Raw genomic sequence first — 22,926 nt, 5'->3', positions numbered from 1 at the left:
CCTCTCCTCTTCAGCCGCTGCCAACTGTCAGAGCCCCCCTCCTGGCACTGTGGTCCCTTGTACCCCTGCAGGAGCCGCGCTCTGCTGGGCCTGAGATGGGTTTGCTTGCTCAGGAGGTTCATCCATTTCCTTCTCCATTCTTCTCTTCCCCATAGGTCAGTCCCTCCATTTCTCAGGTATAAGTGGGAATAGGGGGGAAGGTTTGAGGGACTTACTGTAAAATATCTCCCTTGTGGTCCCATCTAAGAGGACCATCGGCAAAGGGATGTTGGCAAATGCAGCCCCTCCCCAAAGACAAAATAAAATATTGAGGTTCTGAGGCAGAGGATATGGTGTGTTTGTGCCCCCCCCCCCCCCCCCCCCCAAGCATTCTAGGTATGGAGGAGACCAGGAGATTTGTAGGAAACAGAGAAGGGGGGGAGCGGGCAACAGGCCAGATAGCATCCCAGGTCCTTCCCCTTCTGGCACCCCCTCCCACCTAGCAGGCATCTACACTGCCCCCCACAGATGGCTGCAGGGCATCTGCTTCTCACCGTCCTGAGCAGAGGTGGCTCCTTTCAGGGTGGGCAATTCTAAGCTGACACTGGCTCTCTCGGGTTGGCTGAGACCTGCCTCCTAATTTTCCCACTCGGGGGGCTGCACCTGGAGGCCCTCTTTAGACAGCCCTCCAGCCATTCCCAGGGAAAGGTTTCCCTCCGCTGCGTCCCTCGCAGCCAGACACTTCAGCAGGGCTGCTGGAGGCTTGGTGTAGAAACCCCCTGGAGCAGGGGTCCTCAAACTACAGCCCGCGGGCCACATGGGCCCACCGAAAACATTTATCCGGCCCGCCGGGTTTTTGCTGCAGCTGCCTGTTGCTTAGCAGCCCACTAGTTTTTTTTTTAAACTATAGTCCGGCCCTCCAATGGTCTGAGGGACAGTGAACTGGCGCCCTGTTTAAAAAGTCTGAGGACCCCTGCGCCTGGAGGCTAAAGCTGTCAGAGGAGCTCCAAGTCTCTGATGACACGGAGACCCTCCCCAGTGCACACAGCAAGTGGTGGAGTGCCCTTTATTCTGTAAATGTGTGTATTTTGTTGATGTTAACTTTTTTTTTTGTTTGCTTCCATGAAATGGTGAGTGTAGTAACAGTGACTACTTAGTGGGTACCAGGTGCTAAGTGCTCTGTGTATATTTTAAAAATAACTTTCAGGTTATTTTACATATCATAAAATTCACCCATTTCAAGTGTACAATTCAGTGATTGATAATAACTTCACCAAGTTGCGAAACCATTACCATAAATTAGTTTGGGAACATTTTCATCCCGTGTAAGATCCTTATACCCATTTACCGTTAAACCCCATCCCCTCCTTTACCCTCTGGGCAGCCACAAACCTACTTCCTGGCTCTATAAATTAGTCTTTTCTGGATACCTTATATTAATGGAACCAAAAATATGTGGTCTCTTGTGTCTGTTTATGTATATTTCTTTATAATTCCAACTAGAGGCCCGATGCACAAAAATTCGTTCAAGAGTAGGCCTTCCTTCCCCCCTGCTGCCGGCACCGGCTTCCCTCTGGCATCCGGGACCCAGGTTTCCCTCCTCCGGCCTCCAGCAGGCACCAGGACCTGGGCTGGCTTCCCTCGGGCCACCCGCAGGCACCCAGGACTCAGGCTGGCTTCCCTCCAGCCCTGGCTTCATCAGGAAGGACATCCGGAAGATGTATGGTCTAATTAGCATATTACGCTTTTATTATTATAGATGAGGTAGCTACGATTATTACATCCCCATTTTACAGATGAGGACACATGGAGAAATTCAGTGGCTTTCCCAAGGCCCTCCTGTGGCGTGAGCCCTGGAGTAACCCAGGCAGTCTGGCATCAGGGCCATTTTAACCCCTGTGCTTGTCTGTGCTGTTTTCTTAATGACCTCGCACGGTAAAATTTCACCATTACATCCTTCACATTTTGTTTGAAATTGTACTGGTCTGTAGAGTCCCACGGCCTGATAATCTGATTTCTTATATTGCATCCCTGCTTTCAGATGGGCCAGCTAAATGAACAGGGAGATGCTGGCCCAGGGCTGGATCTGGGGCGTGGTCCTGAGTGATGCCCATAGTGAAGGATGCACTCACGGGGGTAGGGAGCAGCCGGAGCCTGAGGACCAGACTCCTTCCTTCCCTGCTGGGAAGGGTTCATGTGGAGTGAATGTTCCAGCTCCCAGCTGTCCATCACCTTTCTGCTTCTGCCCAATTCTGTGGGAAGCAGAGGCTGTGAAGGGTCGGGAGGTTCTAGACCAAGAGCTGGTTTCTTTCCCTGTAAATATCTCATATTTTAGTACCCCTTTCCTACCTTACCTGGTGAGCAGAGACACTTTCTTCCTCATCACTGTGATGAAGAATTTGTCTTAGAAAAATGGCTCCTGTTTCAATCTCATCGCCACTGACTTCTCCAATAAGGGCTGCTTAATCTACATGACCTCAGAGTAACCTTCCCTCCAAAATGGTTCCAGTCTTGTGAATGTGTATGGGTAGGCATTTTCCTGTGAAAAGACCCAGAGTATCCATCACCTTTTCAAAGAGGCCTTCTCTAAACATAAAATAAAATCAATAGCAGCAGCATCTCTTTTTGAATGTCCTGTAAGTGCTAGGCTCTCTCTTGGCACTTATATTCATAACCTCGTGTTACTCTTACAGTGGGGCTGTGAAGTAGGTGCTAATATTATTTCCACCTACACAGCTTAAGTTAAGTAGCCTGCAGGTAACTGAAAAGTCTCTAGGTTTTCTCTTCATATCCTCCCCCTCTTTTGAGATGAATTTACAGAACATAAAATTAGCCGTTTTAGAGTGTGCGATTCCGTGGCATCTAGTACATTCACGTGCCCTGTAACCATCACCTCTATCTAGTTCCAGAGCATTTTCCTCTTGCCCAACGAAGTCCCTGGATCCATGCCGCCACTCCTGTCTCCCCTCCCCCAAGCCTTGGCAATTGCCAGTCTGCTTTCTGTCTCTATGGATTTACCTATTCTGGATAATTCATATAGATGGAATCAGTCTGGCCTCTTCATTTTCATCATGTTTTCAGCGTTCATCCACACTGTGACCTGTATCAGCACTTCATTCCTAGTTATAGCTAATAACATCCCATCCTATGGGTAGACCACATTTTGTTTATCCGTTCATCCAGTGATGGGCAATTGGGCTGTTTCCACCTGCTGCCGGTTGTGGATAGTGCTGCTATGAGCATGTGTGCACATGTACTTGTTTGAGTGCCTGTTTTCATTTCTTCTGGATATTTGCCTAGGAATGGAATTGCTGGGTCATTTGGTAATTCAATACTTAACTTTTTGAGGAACTGCCGCACTGTTTTCCACAGTGGCTGCACCATTTTATATTTCTTTTTTATTTTTATTTAAGTTTTATTTTTTAAAATATATTTTTATTGATTTCAGAGAGGAAGGGAGAGGGAGAGAGATAGATACATCAATGATGAGAGAGAATCACTGATCAATCAGCTGCCTCCTGCATGTCCCCACTGGGGATCGAGCCCGCAACCCGGGCATGTGGGTATCGAACCCGTGACCTCCTGGTTTATAGGCTGATGCTCAACCACTGAGCCACGCCGGCAAGGCATGCACCATTTTATATTTCCACCAGCAATGTATGAGAGTTCTAATTTCCTCATATACTCGATGACACTTGCTTTCCTCTTCTTTGGTTTAAATGGTAGCTGTCCTAGAGGGTGTGGAGGGGGATCTCGCTGTGATTCTGATGTGCATTTCCCTAATGACTAATGATGTGGAGCATCTTTTCCTGTACTTGTTAGTCATTTGCATTTCTTCTTTGGAGAAATGTTTCTTCAAGTCCTTTGCCCATTTTTTTTTAAGATGTAAGAGTTCTTTACATATTCTGGGTACTAGGTTCTTATCAACATATGATTTGTCAATATTTCCCCCCATTCTGTAGGTTGACTTCATTTTCTTAATAGTATCCTTTGATGCACAAAAGTTTAAAATGTTTATGATGTTCAATGTATCTATTTTTTTTCATTTGTTACTTGTGCCTTTGGTGTCATATCTAAGAATCTACTATAAATCTAAGGTCATGAAGATTTTCCCCTGAGTTTTAGTATGTGGCTTTTATAGTTTTAAGGTTTCCATTTAGGTCTGTGTTCTATTTTGAGTTAATCTTGTATATGGTAGGAGCGACTGTGTCTAACTTCATTCTTTTGCATGTAAATATCCAGTTATCCCAGCACCTTCACCGCTCTTCATGAGGGGTGGGGAGGGTGCGCTTGTTTCTTAGGGCAGAACTGGGTTTTACTCCACTTTTTCTCTGCCTTCCTCCATGCCTTGGCCAGTGCCTAGCACATGGCGAGGCCTCTCTGGTGAGTGGGCATTGCTAGAATAAGTGAATGTAAGTGCCTGAGCCCTCTGTCCTATCCCAAGAGCCAGCAAGTGCAAGTGCAGGCTGAGTGACCTGGTATTCTTCCATCCACAGGTGCAGCCAGTGTCATTGTCGGCTACCCTCTGGACACGGTCAAGGTACGATGGCCCTGTTCATCATTACCTGTTGGGAAGGGCCTGGAGTGAGTCTGCCTGCCGTGTCTGATCCCGTCTCCAGCCTAAGGCAGGCTCTCTGTGCCAGTTCATGGGGGTGTGGTGCCAGGAGGCCTGGTTTGGAATGGCTCTATCCTCATTGCTTGGCAGTGATTTTGTTTTGACGAATGTCTCGTTTCTGGCTCTAGGTTCTCATGAGCTGTGGGGATGGGGGAAGGCACTGGCGAGAGTCCTATAAGCCCAAGTGTGACTTAGCCTCTGAGCCCCAAATGTAAGGCTGGGTTCTAGGTGATGAGAAATAGGCACTGAGCTGGGGACACTTCGTGGGGCGTACCTGGGAAAGACCGGCACGGCCAGTTTGCTGACACACCAGGTTTCTGACAGCAGCTGTGGATCTGAAGCCAGGACAGGGAGGTCGGCACTCAGCCCTCGGAGGCCTTGGTGTCAGGGTAGGACTCTGGACCTGGGCTGGGAAGGGAAAGCCGTTATGAGCTGGTGTGAGGACTCTGGAGCCAGCAGGGCCATCTGGCATGGGGTCACTCAGCCCCTAGATCAGCTGTGGGCAAACTACGGCCCGCAGGCCGGATCGGGCCAGTTTGAAATGAATAAAACTAAAAAAAAAAAAAAAAAAAAGACTGTACCCTTTTATGTAATGATGTTTACTTTGAATTTATATTAGTTCACACAAACACTCCATCCATGCTTTTGTTCCGGCCCTCTGGTCCAGTTTAAGAACCCATTGTGGCCCTCGAGTCAAAAAGTTTGCCCACCCATACCCTAGATCCACAGATGTAGAAGCTGGCTCAGAGCGGGGAGGGCTGGCCTCAGGTCACACAGCAAGGAGTGAGCTACTACAAGAAGCACTTGTTAAAAAATATATTTTTTATTGATTTCAGAGAGGGAGAGAGAGAGAGAGAGAGAGAGAGAGAGAGAGATAGAAACATCAACAATGAGAGAGAATCATTGATTGGATGCCTCCTGCAAGCCCCACACTGGGGATAGAGCCTGCAACCCCGGGAATAGGACCCTGGCCTCCTGGTTCATAGGTCAATGCTCAACCACTAGCAATGCCGGCCGGGCAGGAGCATTTTTTTTTAATAAACAAAAGCCAAGTTTATTTGCTCATTTCTTGCGTTTGAAGTACTCCTTGATGACACCCTGAGCCCGAGACTCTTTGCCATAGTCCTTAACCACCACGCAGCTGCAACCAACCACTTTACGGTGTTTCCCTCTCTGTCGACGTTACAGAGGCCACCATTCCCCTAGTTTCTTGTCGTCAACCTTAATTAGGGTGATTTGGTGTCAGCACAAAGAGCCTCCCCCAACTGGAAGTAATAGGCTCATCACAGCTGGATGCAAGTACAAAGGGGGGCTTGGCCCTTGTCTGAGGCTTTGGCAGCTTCGAGAATTCCACGCTAGGCTGTGGGTGAGGGTGGTCTTCAGCACCTCTTGCAGAGCAGTATTAACGTCCATTACACCCCCAGCAGCCATGCCTTCCCCAGCCATGGCAGTGGGTTATGGGTAGAGCCGAATCTTGAACGCACCCAAGTCTCCGCCTCTGCGTAACTCCGCAGCGACAGGGGAAGAGGAGCATTTTTTGACTCCACTCCCACCCCTACCACCTGTCCCCAGAGGTGAGCAGGACTCGGAGCCATACTCTGGGAGCATGGCCTCAAACAGTGACATCCAGATCTAAATATAAAGCTCTGCTCAGGTCACACATGAAGAGGAGCCTCGAGGCCCTTCTCACAGGGCTGCTGCCCCTGCGCTCCCCCATCCCCTCCCTGTGTGACAGTGGCCCTCCTAGGTCAGAGCTCAGGCCTGTTCCCTTTGGATGGGAGGTTCGTCTACTTGTCTTACATAGTGGAGGATACTTCTTGGCTCCTCGTGTTCCTCATTCGGGCTCTGCCTTCTGCTCACACAGCAACCACTTTGTGTGGGCGCCGTGGGGATGGCAAGGCATTGGTGTTGGACCACAGGGCCTTCTAGCCGCACTCCTAATGCAGGTGCACTCTGCGTCTCCTGAGAGAGTGTCCTTCCCTCGCCCTGGGCTGGCCAGGGGTGGGTGGGCCTTGTTGGAGCCTCCATGCCCCCTTGCATAGGCAGGTCTGGCCACATGTCACCTGAAAAGGCTGGAGCTCTCCTCCTCTCTTCACTCTGTCCCCTGAGCATCTGGAGGGGACCCTTTTTGATTCATAAAAGCCAGTGTCTGCTCAGCCTGAGAACCACCCTGCTGGGTGCAGCCTGGTGATGCCAGCTTACATGGCCAGCCTCTGGGTCCAGCCCAGGGGGGTGTCCCAGGGCCATTTCTCCCCAGAACATCCTCCTCCTTCTTTCCTCTGGCTGACATTTTCTCTAGATTCCCTTCCACTGACAAAGGTCTGGGCAGAGCTTCAGAGTCAGAATAGCCCTGGTCCAGTCCAGCCTCCCTACCTGCTCTCCTGGGACCAGGGCACAGCACTTAATCTCCCTGAACCTTGGTGTCCTCATTTGTGAAATGGGCAGAAAGCACTGAGGGTAGAGCAATGAGTGGGCCATACGCTGGGATGTGTCTCAAGCCCCAGACTGGCCCATGGGAGAGCCAAGCTAGGAGACCTACCTGGGTGCTGAGTTGGGTCAAAGTTTCCTTGCCCTGCCTGCAGCTTTCTTGTCACTGCTGTTTGATGACAGTGGGGCTGGGGCCAGGATTCTTACCTGGCTCCTGGCACAGCATTACATTTACGGTTTATGCTGATGCGGTGTGTACCAGGGCAAGGGAACCTACAACCGAGGTACGTGCCCTTGACCAGGAATCAAACCCAAGACCCTTCGGTCTAAGGGCTGATGCCCTAACTACTGAGGAAAACCGGCCAGGGCAGGAAGTATTGTAATGGGGAATTATAGGCCACACATCTTAAAAGAAGTAGAACCCTCTGAGACCAGGATAGAGGGCGCCCTGGGCACTTTCATGGGCTTATTTGGACCCTCTGTGCCCTCATGATGCCCCTGATCACCATGGCCAGCCCCCATTAGAGGACACCACACCTTCCACACCAGACAGTGCAGAGGGGCCAGAAGCGAGGGCCCACTTGGCTCCAGGACAAGAGGGCAGTAGGAGACGAGGCGTGCAAACAAACCCTCGGTAAACAGGCAAACAAATGTCACCATGGCAACATTGAACTCAGACCAAAAAGATGAGCGGGTGCTGAAGGAAGAGCCTTTGGGGTAAGAACAGAGGTGGAAAGTTCTGGAGGCAGGAAAAACCAATGCTTCAGGGAATGTGCTGTACATGGTGGGGCGGAGGCAGGGGATGGAGGAAATGGCAGGGTGGGGTGTGAGGTAGGTTTGGGCGCTCACCCAGGCCTCCTGGGTGCTGACTAAACACACAGAGTCTACTCGAAGTTGATAGGAGGCCCCTGGACAGCCATAAGCAGCAGTGACACAATTCATCAGACCATCAGAGATCAGTCTGACTGTGTCAGGAGTGAGGGAGAGCAGGGGCCATGGAGGGGCCAGGCCATCACTCCGGTGAGAGGTGAAGGGCTCTGGAGGTGAGCGGAGCAGGTCACTTCCCGGGAATATTGGGAGGGCAGAGTGACAGACAGAGCCACAACACCAGTTAGCTTTTTGTACCTGAGGCAGAGATCAGACATCCCCCAACAAGCATCGCGTTTGTTCAACAAACTGACCTTTGTTCTTCTCTTGGACCAGGAGAAGGTCTGCATGGGACGCCCAGAGAAGGACAGGGCCAGCCTGTCCAGGACCGAGCCCAGCCCTCCCTCCTGCCGGGGTCACTTTGGGCAGGGCCTTCCTTCCTGCTGGGGGCTCCAGTGCTGGAAGCTCAGCACCTCTCCCTGGCCTCACCCCCTTGCCTCTCTCTGCAGACTCGCCTGCAGGCCGGCGTGGGCTATGGGAACACCCTCAGCTGCATCCGCATGGTGTACAGGAAGGAGAGTGTAAGTGCCCCTTGGGCGGGTGGGCGCTGGAGCCACCCCCACCAGGGCCTCCCACAGAATGGGGTGAAGCCCACCCAGGCCTGGGGACGTGGCCACAGCCCTGCCACCGGCAGGTTGGGTGGAGGCCAGTCTATTCCCGCTCATCACATTTAGCTCCATTTTCCCTGATCAGCTCACACCACCTAACCCTGCCACCTAGTGTGATGCTATGGGAGAAAAAACCTGGTTTTGTATAACTGCTTTGGAGAGATTCACCACAGTGTGGAAAATTCCTGCAGGAAACAGGGTGACCTGTCAGGTTTTCAAAACTGAGTGAGTGGCTGGTACCATGTGCTCACAGGCTTCCTTTCATCCAGTGCTGGAGCCAGGCGCTCCGCCATCACACGCCCACGGCTGGCTTGAAACACAGCTCGAGGCCCTGGGACCCAAGATCTTTCTTTGCAAATGGGGAAAGGCTGAATAATGTTTTATAGAAGATGCATCAGGTGTCCTTCTTGAGAATTATCGGATGCTTTAGGGAGACTATCTAAGGCCTCTTTTGGGGGGATTTAAAATAAACTGTAAAATTTAGGATGACATGACCTGTTGATTTAAAGCAATGGCCAGGTGTTAGCCCCATGGCAGTCCCAGGCTTGTCTTCGAGTCACCAGAAATGTGGCCCCATTGTTGACCACTGTCCCCATGGGACGTGGCCTGGATCTCTCTGATAGGCTGCTTTAGAACTGGGCGAGTCCTACCAACCTGGTACTAACTGTTCCAGGGTAATGCGCAATCCCTCAGTGCCCGGGAAGCGGTTGTTGATTCTCCCTGTTGGCACATGTCCCCCACGTGTCTGCCAGCCAGTGTCAGCTCCATGGTTTCTGTGGGGACGATGGATGTTCCTCTGAGACACAGCAGCTCAGGGCTTAGCAATGACCCAGGTGACCTGAGGAAGAGGAGAAGCAGGGCATGTGTGTGTGTGTGTGTGCATGTGTGTGTGTGTGTGTGTGCTGCATGTGTGAGCAAACGTGCATGTGTGAGGTGTCCTATCTCTGGCACATAAGGTGCAGGCACACATTTGGGATTAGCAGGTCTGCATGAGGCCTGAGTCTGTGCAACGGCTTCCAGGATTTTCACCTTGGGCGTGGGGTGGGGCTCAGATGCCACCCTGACTCCTCCAAGGCTGTGGGATTTCCCGTGTCTACAGAGCATCTGTGCTGTTCACTGAGCTTACAGTCTGAAGGACCTTCTCCGCAGCCTCCAGTGTCCTGCCTGCGTGCAGAAGCCTTTCTATGCTGTTTTTCCCGGGGCTCTTTCCTTGAGCTCTTCTTCCGAGAGACACCCCTGCTCAGGGGCACCCATCTGCAGGCTGGCCCAGGTGTCCCTGGGGGCTGTGGCACCTCTTCTTAGTCCCTCACCACAGCATAGCACATTATAGTTTCACTAGAGGCCCGGTGCATGAAATTCATGCATTTTGAGGGGGGGGGGGTCCCCACAGCCCAGCCTGCACCCTCCCCAATTCGGGACCCCTTGGGGGATGTCTGACCCCCAGGGATCAGGCCTAAACCAGCAGTCGGACATCCCTTTCATAATCCTGGACCACTGGCTCCTAATCACTCACCTGCCTGCCTGCCTGATTGCCCCTAACTGCCCCCCCTGCTGGCCTGGTTGCCCCTAACTGCCCCTCCCCCCTGCCAGCCTGATCACTCCTAACTCCCCCTCCCCCTCCCCCGCCAGCCTGGTCACCCCCAACTGCTCCCCTCTGCCGGCCTGGTTGCCCCTCATGCTCCCCCCCGCCCCCCCCCGCCAGCTTGGTTGCCCCACACAGCCTGCTGTTCAGTCATTTGGTCGTCCCTCACTAACCCCCCTGCTGGCCTGGTCGTAGGCAGCCATCTTTGTGAGGGTATGACAGTCAATTTGCATATTACCTCTTTATTATATGGGATTTGTCCATCCAGATTCACCCCTCCCCCACTCCGCCCCCAGACCCTGAACTCAGGGAAGCTTTCCTTCTTATTGTTGGCCCCAAGGCCTGGCACATGTGTGGCAAGTGCCCAGAGAAAGCTTTTGTGGGAGTGGCAATGAGGAGGGTGTGTGAGATGCTTGGCAAGCCCACTTACCCACTAGGGCTCCACAGACCCCCTCAGACACAGCCTAAGACAACTGCCACTCCCTTCCTGTCACAGCATCCAGGGCAAATACTGGTTACAGGCCCAGGACACACCCTCTGTCAACAAGACTTTACGCAGAAGCTGGTTTCTCCTCAGGGCAGGAATGTCCTCACATCCATCTCCTTTCACATCTGCATCTGCCTGTGTCCTCTTCACTGGCACATGGATTTATGTCTCCCCACGAGCCTGCAGGAGGACAGGTCTGTGCCCAGGACAGTGTGGGGAGCTTGGCACCGCCTGCAGTTCTCACGCGTCCTCTCCCGGTTTCCCCACAGGTGTTCGGCTTCTTCAAGGGCATGTCCTTCCCCCTGGCCAGCATCGCCGTGTACAACTCGGTGGTGTTTGGGGTCTTCAGTAACACGCAGAGGATCCTCAGCCAGCTCCACAGCAGGGAGCCTGAGGCCAGCCCACCCCGCACCCTGTCAGACCTGCTCCTGGCCAGCATGGTGGCCGGCGTGGTGTCCGTCGGACTGGGCACGCCTGTGGACCTCATCAAGATCCGCCTGCAGATGCAAACACAGGCATTTCGGGAAAGTAAGAGGCCTGGGAGGGGCCTGGTGTCTGGGCACCTGGGACCCCCTCCTCATTTGCCATTTTTGGGGTACGGGGATAACATCCTTTCTATTGAGCAGGGCATCTATGTGCTCATGTAATAGTCTGTCATTATTATTCCTTTACCTAGATAGGTACTCTCACTGGTTACGTATTTACCATGTGCTGGGCATGCTGGGAGCTCTGCTTGTGTTCTCTTAATTCGTCTTTGTGGCCATTCTGTGAGGCAGATGCTGTTACCCTTTCCATTTACAGAGGAGAAAACTGAGGCTCCCAGAGGTCAAGGCACTAATTCAGGGACACGATTAATCTCTGTGAGTGAGGACCAGCTACGCAATTTGCAGCGCCCAGTGAAAAGGGAAAATGTGGGATCCTTGTTCAAAGTCATTAAGAATTGAAAAAGGGTAACAGCAGAGCAGGAAGCCAGGCACGGGGCATAGGTCTCCAAGCCACACCTGCCCACGTGCCTGTGCCTCGCACCGGGACAGGCCGCAGGGGTGTGAAGGGGACTGCTCCTCTCCTCGCCCCTGACACCCCAGTGAAAGCTTCATTTCTCGGTGCGCCCTGTGGCCACTCCTGCTCCTGTCACTTCCTCCTGCTGAGAGGCTCCCGCATCTTCTCCTGGGAGTGGTTCAGACCAAGGAGGAGGGAGAGTACCAGGAGGCACTTCCTGTGCTGAGGAGAAGGTGCCGGATCTAGAAGGATGAGCTGGGGGTCTTAGAAGACAAATTTCAGCACCTTGGAGTTTGGGTCTTGGCTCTGATTTCACTCTGTCTCCTCAGGGAAGATACTGCCCCTTCCAAGGCCTCAGCCTCCTGCTCTGTATAACAGGAGGGCTGGATTCGTGACCCTTCCTGTCACCTCAGGCATCCAACGGGGCTGACTGCCCCCGTGGAGAAGACCCCTCTCCCCAGCAGCCTGCTGCCTGTGACCACAGACTGAGCTCCCAGAGCTGGCGCAGAAGCAGCCCAGCTAGCGGGTCTGCTGCCGCAGCCCAGGCACCTTGATTCAGCCTGCGCTCCCTGCCCAGCGGGAGGGAGTCCGGACTGGCCTTGAACTGTTCCTCGGGAACCCTTGAGGCCAGAGGGAGAAAACTCAGACTGATTGGGACCAGGGAGGTCACAGAAGTGAGCAGAGAATGAAACCTCTTTCCCTGGTTGCTACCCACAGCCCTCCTGGCCTACGTTTCATTTTTCCTCTTTCCATTGAACATGGACACAGACGTCCTGCCCTTCCCACATCACTCTGCTGTTAGGAAGGCAGTGGTGGAAGTACGTGCATCATCTTGCGCACATGGAGGCAGTAAGGAGTGGTGAGCCCACATCTCATCCGAGGGAGTGGCTAGATCCTGCTGACAGTTGCCACGGGGCCTGGATCTTTTGATTTTTAAGAGACAGCAGAAAGCTAGATTTATCTGTGGGGTCTTTCAATGGGAAATTATTAGATAATTCAATTAAAAACAAAGCCAAACACAACAGGACACCGCACAGCCCAAAGTGCAGTGCAGGCAGGGGCTGGCTGCAAGTTGTGGTCGCTGCTCTGGGTCAGGTCCTCTCTGCGTGGTGACTGGGCTGAAGTGGGCGTCTCCAGCAGCCTTGAACAGGGCTTGTGGGATTGCTCACGGCTTGTGGCCCCTGAACTGCCCATGCACTTCCTGGGTGGTGACACTGAGCCATGGGAGACTACGCCCATGTGCCAAAGCCAAGTGCCGGAAACCTCCGGCTTCTCTGCAGCTCAGGTCACTGCTTGGCAGATTTGCAAATATAAAGCCAGTGGTTCTACAAAAGCCTGATTGTCCATTGGTGGTGACCCGTGGCTGAAAATGCACAGCATGGACTATAGAGGGAGAAGAGGCCCATCCTCCCAAATGCAATCCCTGGGTTCTTTTTCTAAAATGGATTTTAATTGATTTCAGAGAGGAAGGGAGAGAGAGGAACATCAATGAAAAGAGAGAAATCACTGATTGGCGGCCTCCTGCACACCCCCTACTGGGGATCAAGCCAGCAACCCAGGCATGTGCCCTGTCCGGAAATTGAACCGTGACCTCCTGGTTCATATGCTGACACTCAACCACTGAGCTATACCATCTGGGCTACAATCACTGTTAACACACATTTCCTTTTCCTTTTCTATACAGATAGATTAAATATTTTAGGAGGTTATACTCATATTACCTAGGCAGTTTCATATTCTGTTTTTAGCTCAACATTATAACAAATATTTTTGTTATTAAAATAGCATATAGGTTATTTTAAAATAGATGGATAATATTTTTAAAGGATGTGCAATATTCCATCAAATAGACACGCGCGTGCAAAGACACACACACACACTCTGAGAAGGCTGATGCGTGTGGTCACAATTTAGTTTCTGGAGTTAGACTACCTGCTTCTAATCTCTGCCAGTGTCAAGAAACTTTGGACACCTCACCTAACATGGCCAAGCCTCAGGTTACTCATTTGCAAAGCAGGCATAATAGCAGCTATTTTGCATCCAGGATGGAATGGGATAATGTTATACATGAAGGTTCTAATGCACTGAAAAGTGGAAATCAGTGCTAGCTATGATTTAGTAAGCTTATTATTTAACAGTCATTCTAGTGATGAACATTTAGATGGTTTACAGTTTTTCCTCTTCTAACAATAGTGATGTCGTTAGCAAACTTTTCCATAAAGAATTGCCTTTATTTAGGATTACTTCCCTAAATGTGTGGGCTCTTTGATTCCTGAGAGGGTCAAAGGCTCTGGTCATTTTAAGATTCATGGTACATGTGAAATTGGTATACAGAGGGCTTTGCCAGCTTACATGTGGGGTTGCTGGAGGTCAGAGAGAGTTTCCATTGGCACTGACTGCCATTGCGTCCAGAACAGCAGTATCCCTCATAAACTCTTCCTCCTGGGCCTCTGCCACTTGGCAAACAAGGAAGAGCTGGCCTGAGTTCAGTGGGACGTGGCCTTGACAGCGGGCACCTGCAAAGGGACCCTCCCTTTTAGAGTCATCATTACCCTTTGCACAGTCATGAGCCCCACGGGGAGCCCTGCTGGCCAAGTCCCAGCCTAGAGGCCGATGGCCAACAGCACTCATTCCTCCCCCATCTGGTCTGTGTTTTCAGTAAGAGCCTAATCAATATGCAGATCAGAAAGCCCTCAATACCACCAGAGGGCAGATTTGGGGGGTTAGAAGAGGCCTGGGCATTAACTCTGTGCTGGCCATCCGGGTGACTTCCCCAGGCCCAGCAGGAGGCACAGGGCTGACTGCCACACCTGTTTGAGTTCACTCTGACTCGTTCATTCACTGGTATTTCCAGTCCCTGCTCTGAGCCAAACACAGCAGGTAAATCAGAGGCATCAGGCCACAGCCCCTGCCTTCAGGGAGTGCAGTCTGGTGGGAAGTCAGATGTATAGAATGAGCAGGGCCGGTCGAGGACACTAGAACCTTGGAGCCTGGTGCTGTAGATCAGGAGGCTCCAGAGAGGACGTGGCTGTTGACCGGGTCTTTGGATACTGGCTAGGATTTAGAGATGGGGTATGGACAAGGAGAGGCACAGTGTAGGGAAAGAGTCGGTGGCAGGAAAGGCAGGCACGTGACGGGTCGTGAGAGCCTTGGTTAGTGTGGACGTGCAGTGCAGGGAGGGGAAGATGCGGGTGAGTTGTGAAGGGTGTGGCTTTCTTAGCTGAGGATGGGCTCAGGTGCGGGGCAGCAGGCATCGATGATGTAGAACCAACCAGCCATGCAGGGGAGAAGAAAGTGTCAAAAATGGCCCAGGGATTTCAAAGTTGGGTGACTGTTGAGTGGAACCTCCCACATTGGGAATTAAATGGCAAATGACGTGTGTGAGACAGTGCTTGGCGTACAGGAGGCGATCAATACATGCTTATCGCCGCTGCTTGGGAACTGGCTGGCAGGCAGGCTTGAGGGAGGGCGTGATGCGTTTGGCTTGGCTCACGTGTGAGGTGCCTGTGGGACCACAGCTGGAATGTCAGACATAGAAGTGACAGGCATAGTCATGACATCAGGTACCAATGTCAAGGCGAGCTGCAAAAAAGCAGAGGATGGACATCCATGAGAAAACAGTAAAAAAATTTGGGAAGGAGCAGAGAGCTATAATGACACTAACGTACCTTCAGTGATTAAGTCATCACAGCTGTGAATAGGCACTGTCATTCTCTTTATTTTACAGGTAGGGAAACTGAGGCTCAGGTTAGGTGGCTTACCTGCTCACTCAGTTGTTTCAGGTGGGACAGGGCATTGCCCGGGCCACCCAGCTCCGCAGCAGGGGAAACAGAGGCCCGAGAGGCTCCTGTCAGCAGCGTCGGGCAGCAGAGAGAAGGGAGGATTGCTGAGGTAGGGGTGACCCTGGGCACAGAGACCAAGGGGTGGAGAAGGAAGAAGGCTTTCTTTCCAAGTTGAGAGAGGACAAGGAAAGAGACATTTCAGAGAGAATTCTGAGGGCAAGGGGAAGGAAGGGAAGGTGCTGGCCTCTACCATGTTCAAGGTAATGTGCATAGAATAAAGGGGGCAGCGTGTGGCCAGGATTGGAGGAGGAAAGGGTCCTGGTCTCTGGGTGTGTCAAGAGGAGCCCGGCTGGGCTGCGGGGTCAGAGAAGAGAGGTCAGTGCGGAGGCGGATCCGGACGAGGTCGTCCACTGCACCCAGAACACAAAGCCTGTTTGAGCCCAGGAATCCCCACGCTGACCACTGGGGTGAAAGCACTTCTCCAGTTTCCCCGCATCTTCAGCAGTGTCTGTCTGGGAAGATCACCAGCTGTGCCTCAGAGCCCTCCATACATCAGTTGGTCTCTCTGGCAGCGTGGTTTTATTGCTGCTATAAAGATGTGTGACTGCCAAGATAAACAACTCTTCCCTACGCAGGTTGGCCTTGGGAGGAGCAGCCTTCTGATACAATGGGTTTTCCAATACTTTGCTAGTGCAGGGCAGGACTTACTGATGCTAACTTTCCTGAAGGGAAGCCTATGTGGGAAGGCAGGAACCCCCAGAGCACGACAAGGGGCACAAAAAGTGGAGACAAGCCAGGACCACACAGCCTAGGCCAGTGATGGCGAACCTTTTGAGCTCGGCATGTCAGCATTTTGAAAAACCCTAACTTAACTCTGGTGCCGTGTCACATATAGAAAATTTTTGATATTTGCAACCATAGTAAAACAAAGACTTATATTTTTGATATTTATTTTATATATTTAAATGCCATTTAACAAAGAAAAATCAACCAAAAAATGAGTTCGAGTGTCACCTCTGACACACGTGTCGTAGGTTCGCCATCACTGGCCTAGGCCTCCTTCTCACACAGGCTCTGGCTGCTATTAGGAAGTGAGGGTGGGAGCAGTGGCAGCCCAGAAGTGGACGGAGGGGGATTGTGGACAGGCCATGCATTTAGTCATGTCATTCCACAGGAGTCCTTGAATTCTGGTCAGTTTGATTGAGTCTTTTTCAAACTGTGGCCCCACAAAGCTACCAGAGATGAACAAAGGTGACTGCAACAGAACACACCATTGTGAAGTAACGTATGTTGGTGACACATCTATTTGTTCTTTGAATCAATTGACAAGAGCAAGTATTGTCCTGATTTCTGGACTTGACATTAGTATTGGTAGTTCTTGGCCCCGTGCGGGAATTCACAATCTTTCCCAGCAGCCTTGGCAGCATGCCACAGCTGCCTCAGGTTGGCAGGTCCAGCATTTCCGGAATCCTGAGGCACAGCAGGACAGGGTCATAAAATTAGGAATGATAGCAATTTGCCTCGAGGAAAGAACATTTGCACAACATGCGTTTTAGTAAAGTACCTTTGCCAACATTTGCCCTTAGTTTTCACAAAAACCAAATGATGTGGACAGGCCACTTATTCTTCCTCTTTTATAAATGATGAGGAAACTGAGGCCCCAGGTGGATTTCTTTGCACCAGGTTGTACAGTAAATGGCACTGAGTCACAAAGCAAATCCCGGATGCTCCCAATTCAGGGTTCTTTCCACTAAACTGTCTGCATACCTTGGACCCTTCAGATCATGGGGAAACTGCTGGACTCTTTGGAAACAGGAACTAGGCAAGAGTTTGCCAGTTGGTAATATCCTGGGGAAACGAATGAGGGGTTACACAGCCTGCTCCAGCCCCAACCACAGCGGTAACGCCCACCTGACTCCTGGAGGAGGCACATGCACATTACTGGGTGCCTCCAAGCATCTGAGACTATGCAGTCGCTGGGACCATGATTTGGATATTTCCTTCCTTCCTTCCTTCCTTCCTTCCTTCCTTCCTTCCTGCCTGCCTGCCTGCCTGCCTTCCTTTCTTTATTGTTGAGGGTATTACAGATGTCCCCCATCCCCCCCTTAACCCCCATCCGCCCATCTCCCAACTCATCCCACCCCAGCCCTTCACTGCACTATTGTCTGTGTCCATGGGTAAAGCATATGTACATGTAAGTTCTTTGGTTAATCTCTTCCTGTCCCCTCCCCTTTCCTCTGATATCTGTCAATCTGTTGCATGCTTCCATGTCTCTGGACCTATTTATTCCTTAGTTTATTTTTTTCATTAGATTCCACATATGAGTGAGACCATGTGATATTTGTCTTCTTCTGACGGGCTTATTTCACTAGCATAATGCTCTCCAAGTCCATCCAGCTGTCACAAAGGGTAAGAGATCCTTCTTTTTAACAACTGCATAGTATTATAGTATTTCATGGTATAAATGTGCCACGTGTTTTTTTCTTAATCCTCACTCAAGGATATTTTTTCCATTGATTTTTAGAGAGAGAGAGTAGAAGGCAGGGAGGGAAGAGAGAGAGACATTGAGTGGTTGTCTTCTGCACACACCCAACCAGAGCCAGGAAATGAACCTGCAACCCAGGTACATGCCCTTGGCTGGGAATCGAACTCAGTAGGTGCTCAGACCAACTTCTACCACTGAGCCACACTAGCCAGAACTATACCACAGCTTTTGTAACCCACTCATCTACTGATGGGACTTGAGCTGTTTCCAGATCTTAGCTGTTGTAAATAATGCTGCTATAAACATAGTGGTGCATATATTCTTTCTGATTGGTGTTTTGGGATTCTTAGGATATATTCCCAGAAGTGGGAGCTTTGAGTTAAATGGAAGTTCTATTTTAAACTTTTTTTTAGAAATATCCATACTGTTTCCCACAGTGGCTGCACCAGTCTGCATTCTGACCAGCAATGTACTAGGGTTCCCTTTTCCTCATATCCATGCCAACATTTGTTGTTTGTTGATTTATTGATGGTAGCCATTCTGGCAGGGCTGAGGTAGTACCTCATTATTGTTCTAATTTGCATCTCTCTGATGATTAGTGATGTTGAGCACTTTTTCATATGTCTTTTGTATGTCCTCTTTGGAGAAGTGTCTGTTCAGATCTTCTAGCCATTTTTTAATTGGATTGTTTGTTTTATTTTGGTTGAGTTGTATGAGTTCCATATATAATTTGGAAGCCCTTATCAGATATATCATTGGCATATATGTTCTTCCATACAATGGGTTTCCTTTTCACTTTGAGGAAGTTTTCTTTAGCTGTGCAGAAGCTTGTTAGTTTGATATAGTCTCATTTGTTTAATTTTTCTTTTGTTTCTCTTGCCCTAGGAGATGTATTGGCGAAAATTCTGCTATGAGAGATGTCTGAGATTTTACTGCCTATGTTTTCTTCTAGGATTTTTATAGTTTTGTGACTTATATTTAAGTCTTTTATCCATTTTTTAGTTTATTCTTATTTATGGTATAAGTTGGTGGTCTAGTTTCATCTTTTTGCATGTACCTGTCCAATTTTCCCAACACTATTTATTGAAGAGACTGCCTTTACTCCATTGTATGTACTTGCCTCCTTTGTCAAATATGAATTGATCATATTGACATGGATCAAGTCCTGGGTTCTCTGTTCTGTTCAGTTGATCTATATGCCTGTTCTTGTGCCGGTAGCCAGGCTGTTTGGTTACAATGACTTTGTAGTATAATTTCATATCTGGTATTGTGATCCCTCTAACCTTGATCTTCTTTCTCAAGATTGCTGTGGCTATTCGAAGTCTTTTACGGTGCCATATAAATTTTTGGAATATTTGTTCCAAATCTGTGAAGTATGCTAATGGTATTTTAGTTGAGATTGAATTTAATTTATAGATGGATTTGGGTAGTGTGGACATTTTAATGAATTTTTTCCAATCCATGAACATGATATATGCTTCCACTTGTTTGTATCTTTCTCTATTTCTTTTCCAATGTCCTATAGTTTCCTGAATACAGGCCTTTTACCTCCTTGGTTTAATTTATTCCTAGGTATCTTATATTTTTAATATTTTTTATTGATTTCAGAGAGGAAGGGAGAGGCTAACTGTTTTATATGCTGATTTCGGGCCTCCCAGGAGGTACTTTTGTGCCAGTCAATGTCAGATGGCATCCAAGTTTGGCTCTTGGTGTCCTGTTTGAAGCTTTAAGCCATCCACAGCCAGGTTCCTGGGATTGTGCTATAACTTTCTTTTAGTTCATATAGCCTCTGGCGGAAGGACCAGATAGGGCTAGGCTTGGATGAATGCCAAGATGGGTGATGGGAGGTGAACATTTGAGATCTGCTCAATCAGATGCTTGGGTGCTCATTGAACGGATGTTGAAGCACATACATGGGGCACAGTGTCAGGTACAAGGTCACAGTGCCCTGGGACACACCACAGTGTGTGATTCCTGCCGTCTGGAAGTTAACCGATGGCAGGAAATACCAGTGAGAGCAAAATAGCAGCTATCAGGACAGAGCGTAACAGGGGTACAGCCTCGGCATGGGCTGGCGGCTCCCAGCTTCTTCTGAGTCCCTTTTTATATGTAAAATGGGGTCCAACCCATACAGCAGCAACCATCCTTCCCATTTTCATGGGTTAAGAAAACATGTATGACAAGAAGCTACTGTGGGTTAGAATATTTAAGTACATATTTTTTTATTCTCCATAATAGCACCTACACGTGAGGGAAAAAAATGGCCATAATGTATGTGTCAGGTATTTGAGGGGTTCTCTCCATCTACGGTGCTCTCAGATTCTTGTGTCTGTTGAAATAACTCCATGTTTGCCACTTCCTATTGAGAGCCCCATGGCCCTGACATATCTGAGCACAGGACATTTGGTAAACCCGCGCGTCACTGACTGGGGACCAGCAGTGCCTCGTCTGTGGGTGGCCAATTTGTCAGGGATTTTCTATGGAAAGTGACCCCCTATGTGCTCACATACAGGGGTAGCCTGGTGGTGCTTTCCTTTCCAGAGAGTGGCCAGGCCTTTGTGTTGCTGAGGGCCAGGCCCTCTGTAAATCAGTGACCAGCCTTTGTGTTTCAGTGAGCTTTCCTATGTGCAGGGTGATGGTCCATTGAAGGAATTGAATGGCATTGTCTAAGAAAGGGAAAGAAATGGAACTTTCCCTGTTTGTATCTAATAAGGGCACAGTGGCTGCTGTGGTGTGGTCCTGGGTTCTGAGAAGAGGAGCAGTAGTGGCAGGTCTGTGGGAACCCTGACCTGTGTCTGGAAGGACCCCCAAGAGGTGCTTGCAGGGTACTTTATGATTGGCCAAACCTGGAAGTCCCCACCCTCTGCAGAGTCTTCTTCAAAGGGACCTCCTGGCCAGGGAGGAGGCAGGCAAGGCACTGGCCACTGGTGCAGGGCAGTGAGGTCAGAGCCACATCTAGGGGGTGGGCCACTCCAGACAAGGTGGGAGGGGTCTGGAGGAGGGTCTTTTAGAACTTTGTAGGCCCTCTTCCACTCCAAGGAGAAAATTAGGGGCAGAGTGGGAGCCAATTTCATTGACTTTGAACATCCTGCCAGTCTTGGTATAGAGCGCTTGAGATGATCCTAACTGAATTTGGGCAAAACAAAGAAAAACACAGGCATTACGAGCGTTTGAGATATATAACCCATACCTATCATTGTGAAAGGTCATAGCTCTTGACTTAGAGAGCACAGCAAAAAATGGTCCAATAGGGAAGCACCCATGATAAGAAATGAGTATAATTTGACTCATAATCTTATTCTCATTTTAGAGCAAAAAATTATAATTAGAGAAACAAAATACATTTCACCTCTTCAAAATAACAGAACCTAATGTGAATCCCTTCACATGCATGTGTACACCCCTCAGCCCAAGTCCTGACAGTTCAGGAACAACAGGCTGAGATCAGTGGTGCAGTGTGAGCTGAGTACAGCAGGGCCTTGAATGACATCATTTCATTCAACGTCATTTTATAACAACGATGAGAAAAATCAATTCCAGGCAGGAGCCACTGTCTGTGTGGAGTTGCACATTCTTCCCATGCCTGCGTGGCTTTTCTCTGGGTCCTCAGGTTTCCTTGCACATCCCAATGGTAGGTGAATTGGCCTGTCTAAGTTGTTCCAGTCTGAGTGTGTGTGTGTGTGTGTGTGTGTGTGTGTGTGTGTGTGTGTGTCTGTCTGTCTGTCCAGCGTGGGTCATGCCACACCCTGAGCTGCTAGGAGAGGCTCTGGCCACCTGAAATCCTGAATTGGAATAAATGGGTTGGAAAATAATTCTTTTTCTTGTTTTCTATGAATCTTTCTTAAATGTGCATATAGCTCACATTTATTTCAATGTTTAATATTAGAAGTGTTTTGATTACTTATTTAGAAGTTTGAAGAAGTTTTTGTGACCAGAAACATGCTGTCGGAATTTAACTCTTGTTTATATCAATTAGCTTGTGGAAAAGTAGTTTCTTTACATATCATTTTGCTTAGAGTCACAGGAGCCTATCTATGGTGTTTTGTTTTTTAATTTTAATTTTTAATATTTTTATTGATTTCAGAGAAGAAGGGAGAGGGAGAGAGAGGTAGAAGCATCAATTATGAGAGAGAATCATTGATTGACTGCCTCCTGCATGTTCCCACTGGGGATCAAGCCTGCAAACCGGGCACATGCCCTGATCAGGAATCGAACTATGACCTCCTGGTTCATAGGTCGACGCTCAACCACTGAGCCATGCCGGCCGGGCTATCTATGGTGTTAAGTGAAGACACATGGCACTGGTTCCGCACCTGGCCTCCTTCCTCAGGGTCCTTGCAGGAATGACAGGGGAGGCCATGGAATTCAGTTGTGCATATTTCCAAGAACTGCTTGCCAGCACCCTCCCAAGTCAGTTTTTAGGGATCAAAATTCGTTTTTCACAAACTAAAATTGGTCCACTGCTAGCGTTACCCAGAACTCTCACTCAGTGCTTTTCTATGTCTAGCTGTCAAGGCTCCCCGGTTTTACCTCTCAGGGCCACACCTCCCTGCCCCAGCCACAGAGCATCTTGTGTTCTGAGCAACTGATACCAGTTTCTGCTTTGTGGCCCAGATGAATCGTCCATACCACTACTGCTAATGCAGATGGGCCAGAACGACCATCGCCTAAAAGAAAGCTATGCTTCTCATTGAGTGACATGTGGATGGGCAGAGTTCTTTACCTTGAAAAGCGGGAGAGGATAGGTAGATCTGGAATTTTTGCACTGCCTGAGTGGGCTGAAACCAAAATAGTTTAAGTATAAGATGTCATCTTCTCAGTGGGGTGTAGCGACCCTTGTCAAAACTCTCCTTTTGTGCACTTAATAGCTATACCTTTAATTGAATGTAAAGTATACCTCAATTAAAAAACAAACTGCAAAACAAGCATAGGAGGCCAGAGAAGGCTCTTGAAAGTGATTAGTCTTCATGGGAAAAGAAGTGAGAATAGGAGGAGGCTGGGCCAGGAACTCATAACCTCAACACAATAACAAGGA

At 49.5% G+C, this 22,926-nt stretch overlaps 1 protein-coding gene and 1 pseudogene across 4 annotated transcripts in view; one reads left to right on the top strand and one right to left on the bottom strand.

The window, feature by feature from the left end:
- SLC25A48 (solute carrier family 25 member 48) overlaps positions 1 to 22,926 on the top strand; it is a 39,832-nt gene that overhangs the window by 666 nt on the left and 16,240 nt on the right. For 3 of the 4 annotated variants that reach the window (XM_070414956.1, XM_070414952.1, XM_070414955.1), the window contains exons 2-4: positions 4,476 to 4,519; positions 8,398 to 8,469; positions 10,895 to 11,153. In XM_070414956.1, the coding sequence (XP_070271057.1) occupies positions 4,476 to 4,519; positions 8,398 to 8,469; positions 10,895 to 11,153 (375 nt within the window). The remainder of the gene's footprint in view (positions 1 to 4,475; positions 4,520 to 8,397; positions 8,470 to 10,894; positions 11,154 to 22,926) is intronic. The other variant, XM_070414953.1, reaches the window with a different exon arrangement.
- LOC139010469 (small ribosomal subunit protein eS12-like) lies at positions 5,657 to 6,040 on the bottom strand (annotated as a pseudogene).

The sequence above is a fragment of the Myotis yumanensis genome, unplaced genomic scaffold, assembly GCF_028538775.1.
Source record: "Myotis yumanensis isolate MYYU_CA2020_CCGP unplaced genomic scaffold, mMyoYum1.0.hap1 SCAF_5, whole genome shotgun sequence".
In the NCBI taxonomy this organism is placed as follows: Eukaryota; Metazoa; Chordata; class Mammalia; order Chiroptera; family Vespertilionidae; genus Myotis; species Myotis yumanensis.
The sequence above is the reverse complement of the archived record's forward strand: the minus strand, read 5'-3'. Positions and strand labels throughout refer to the sequence as shown.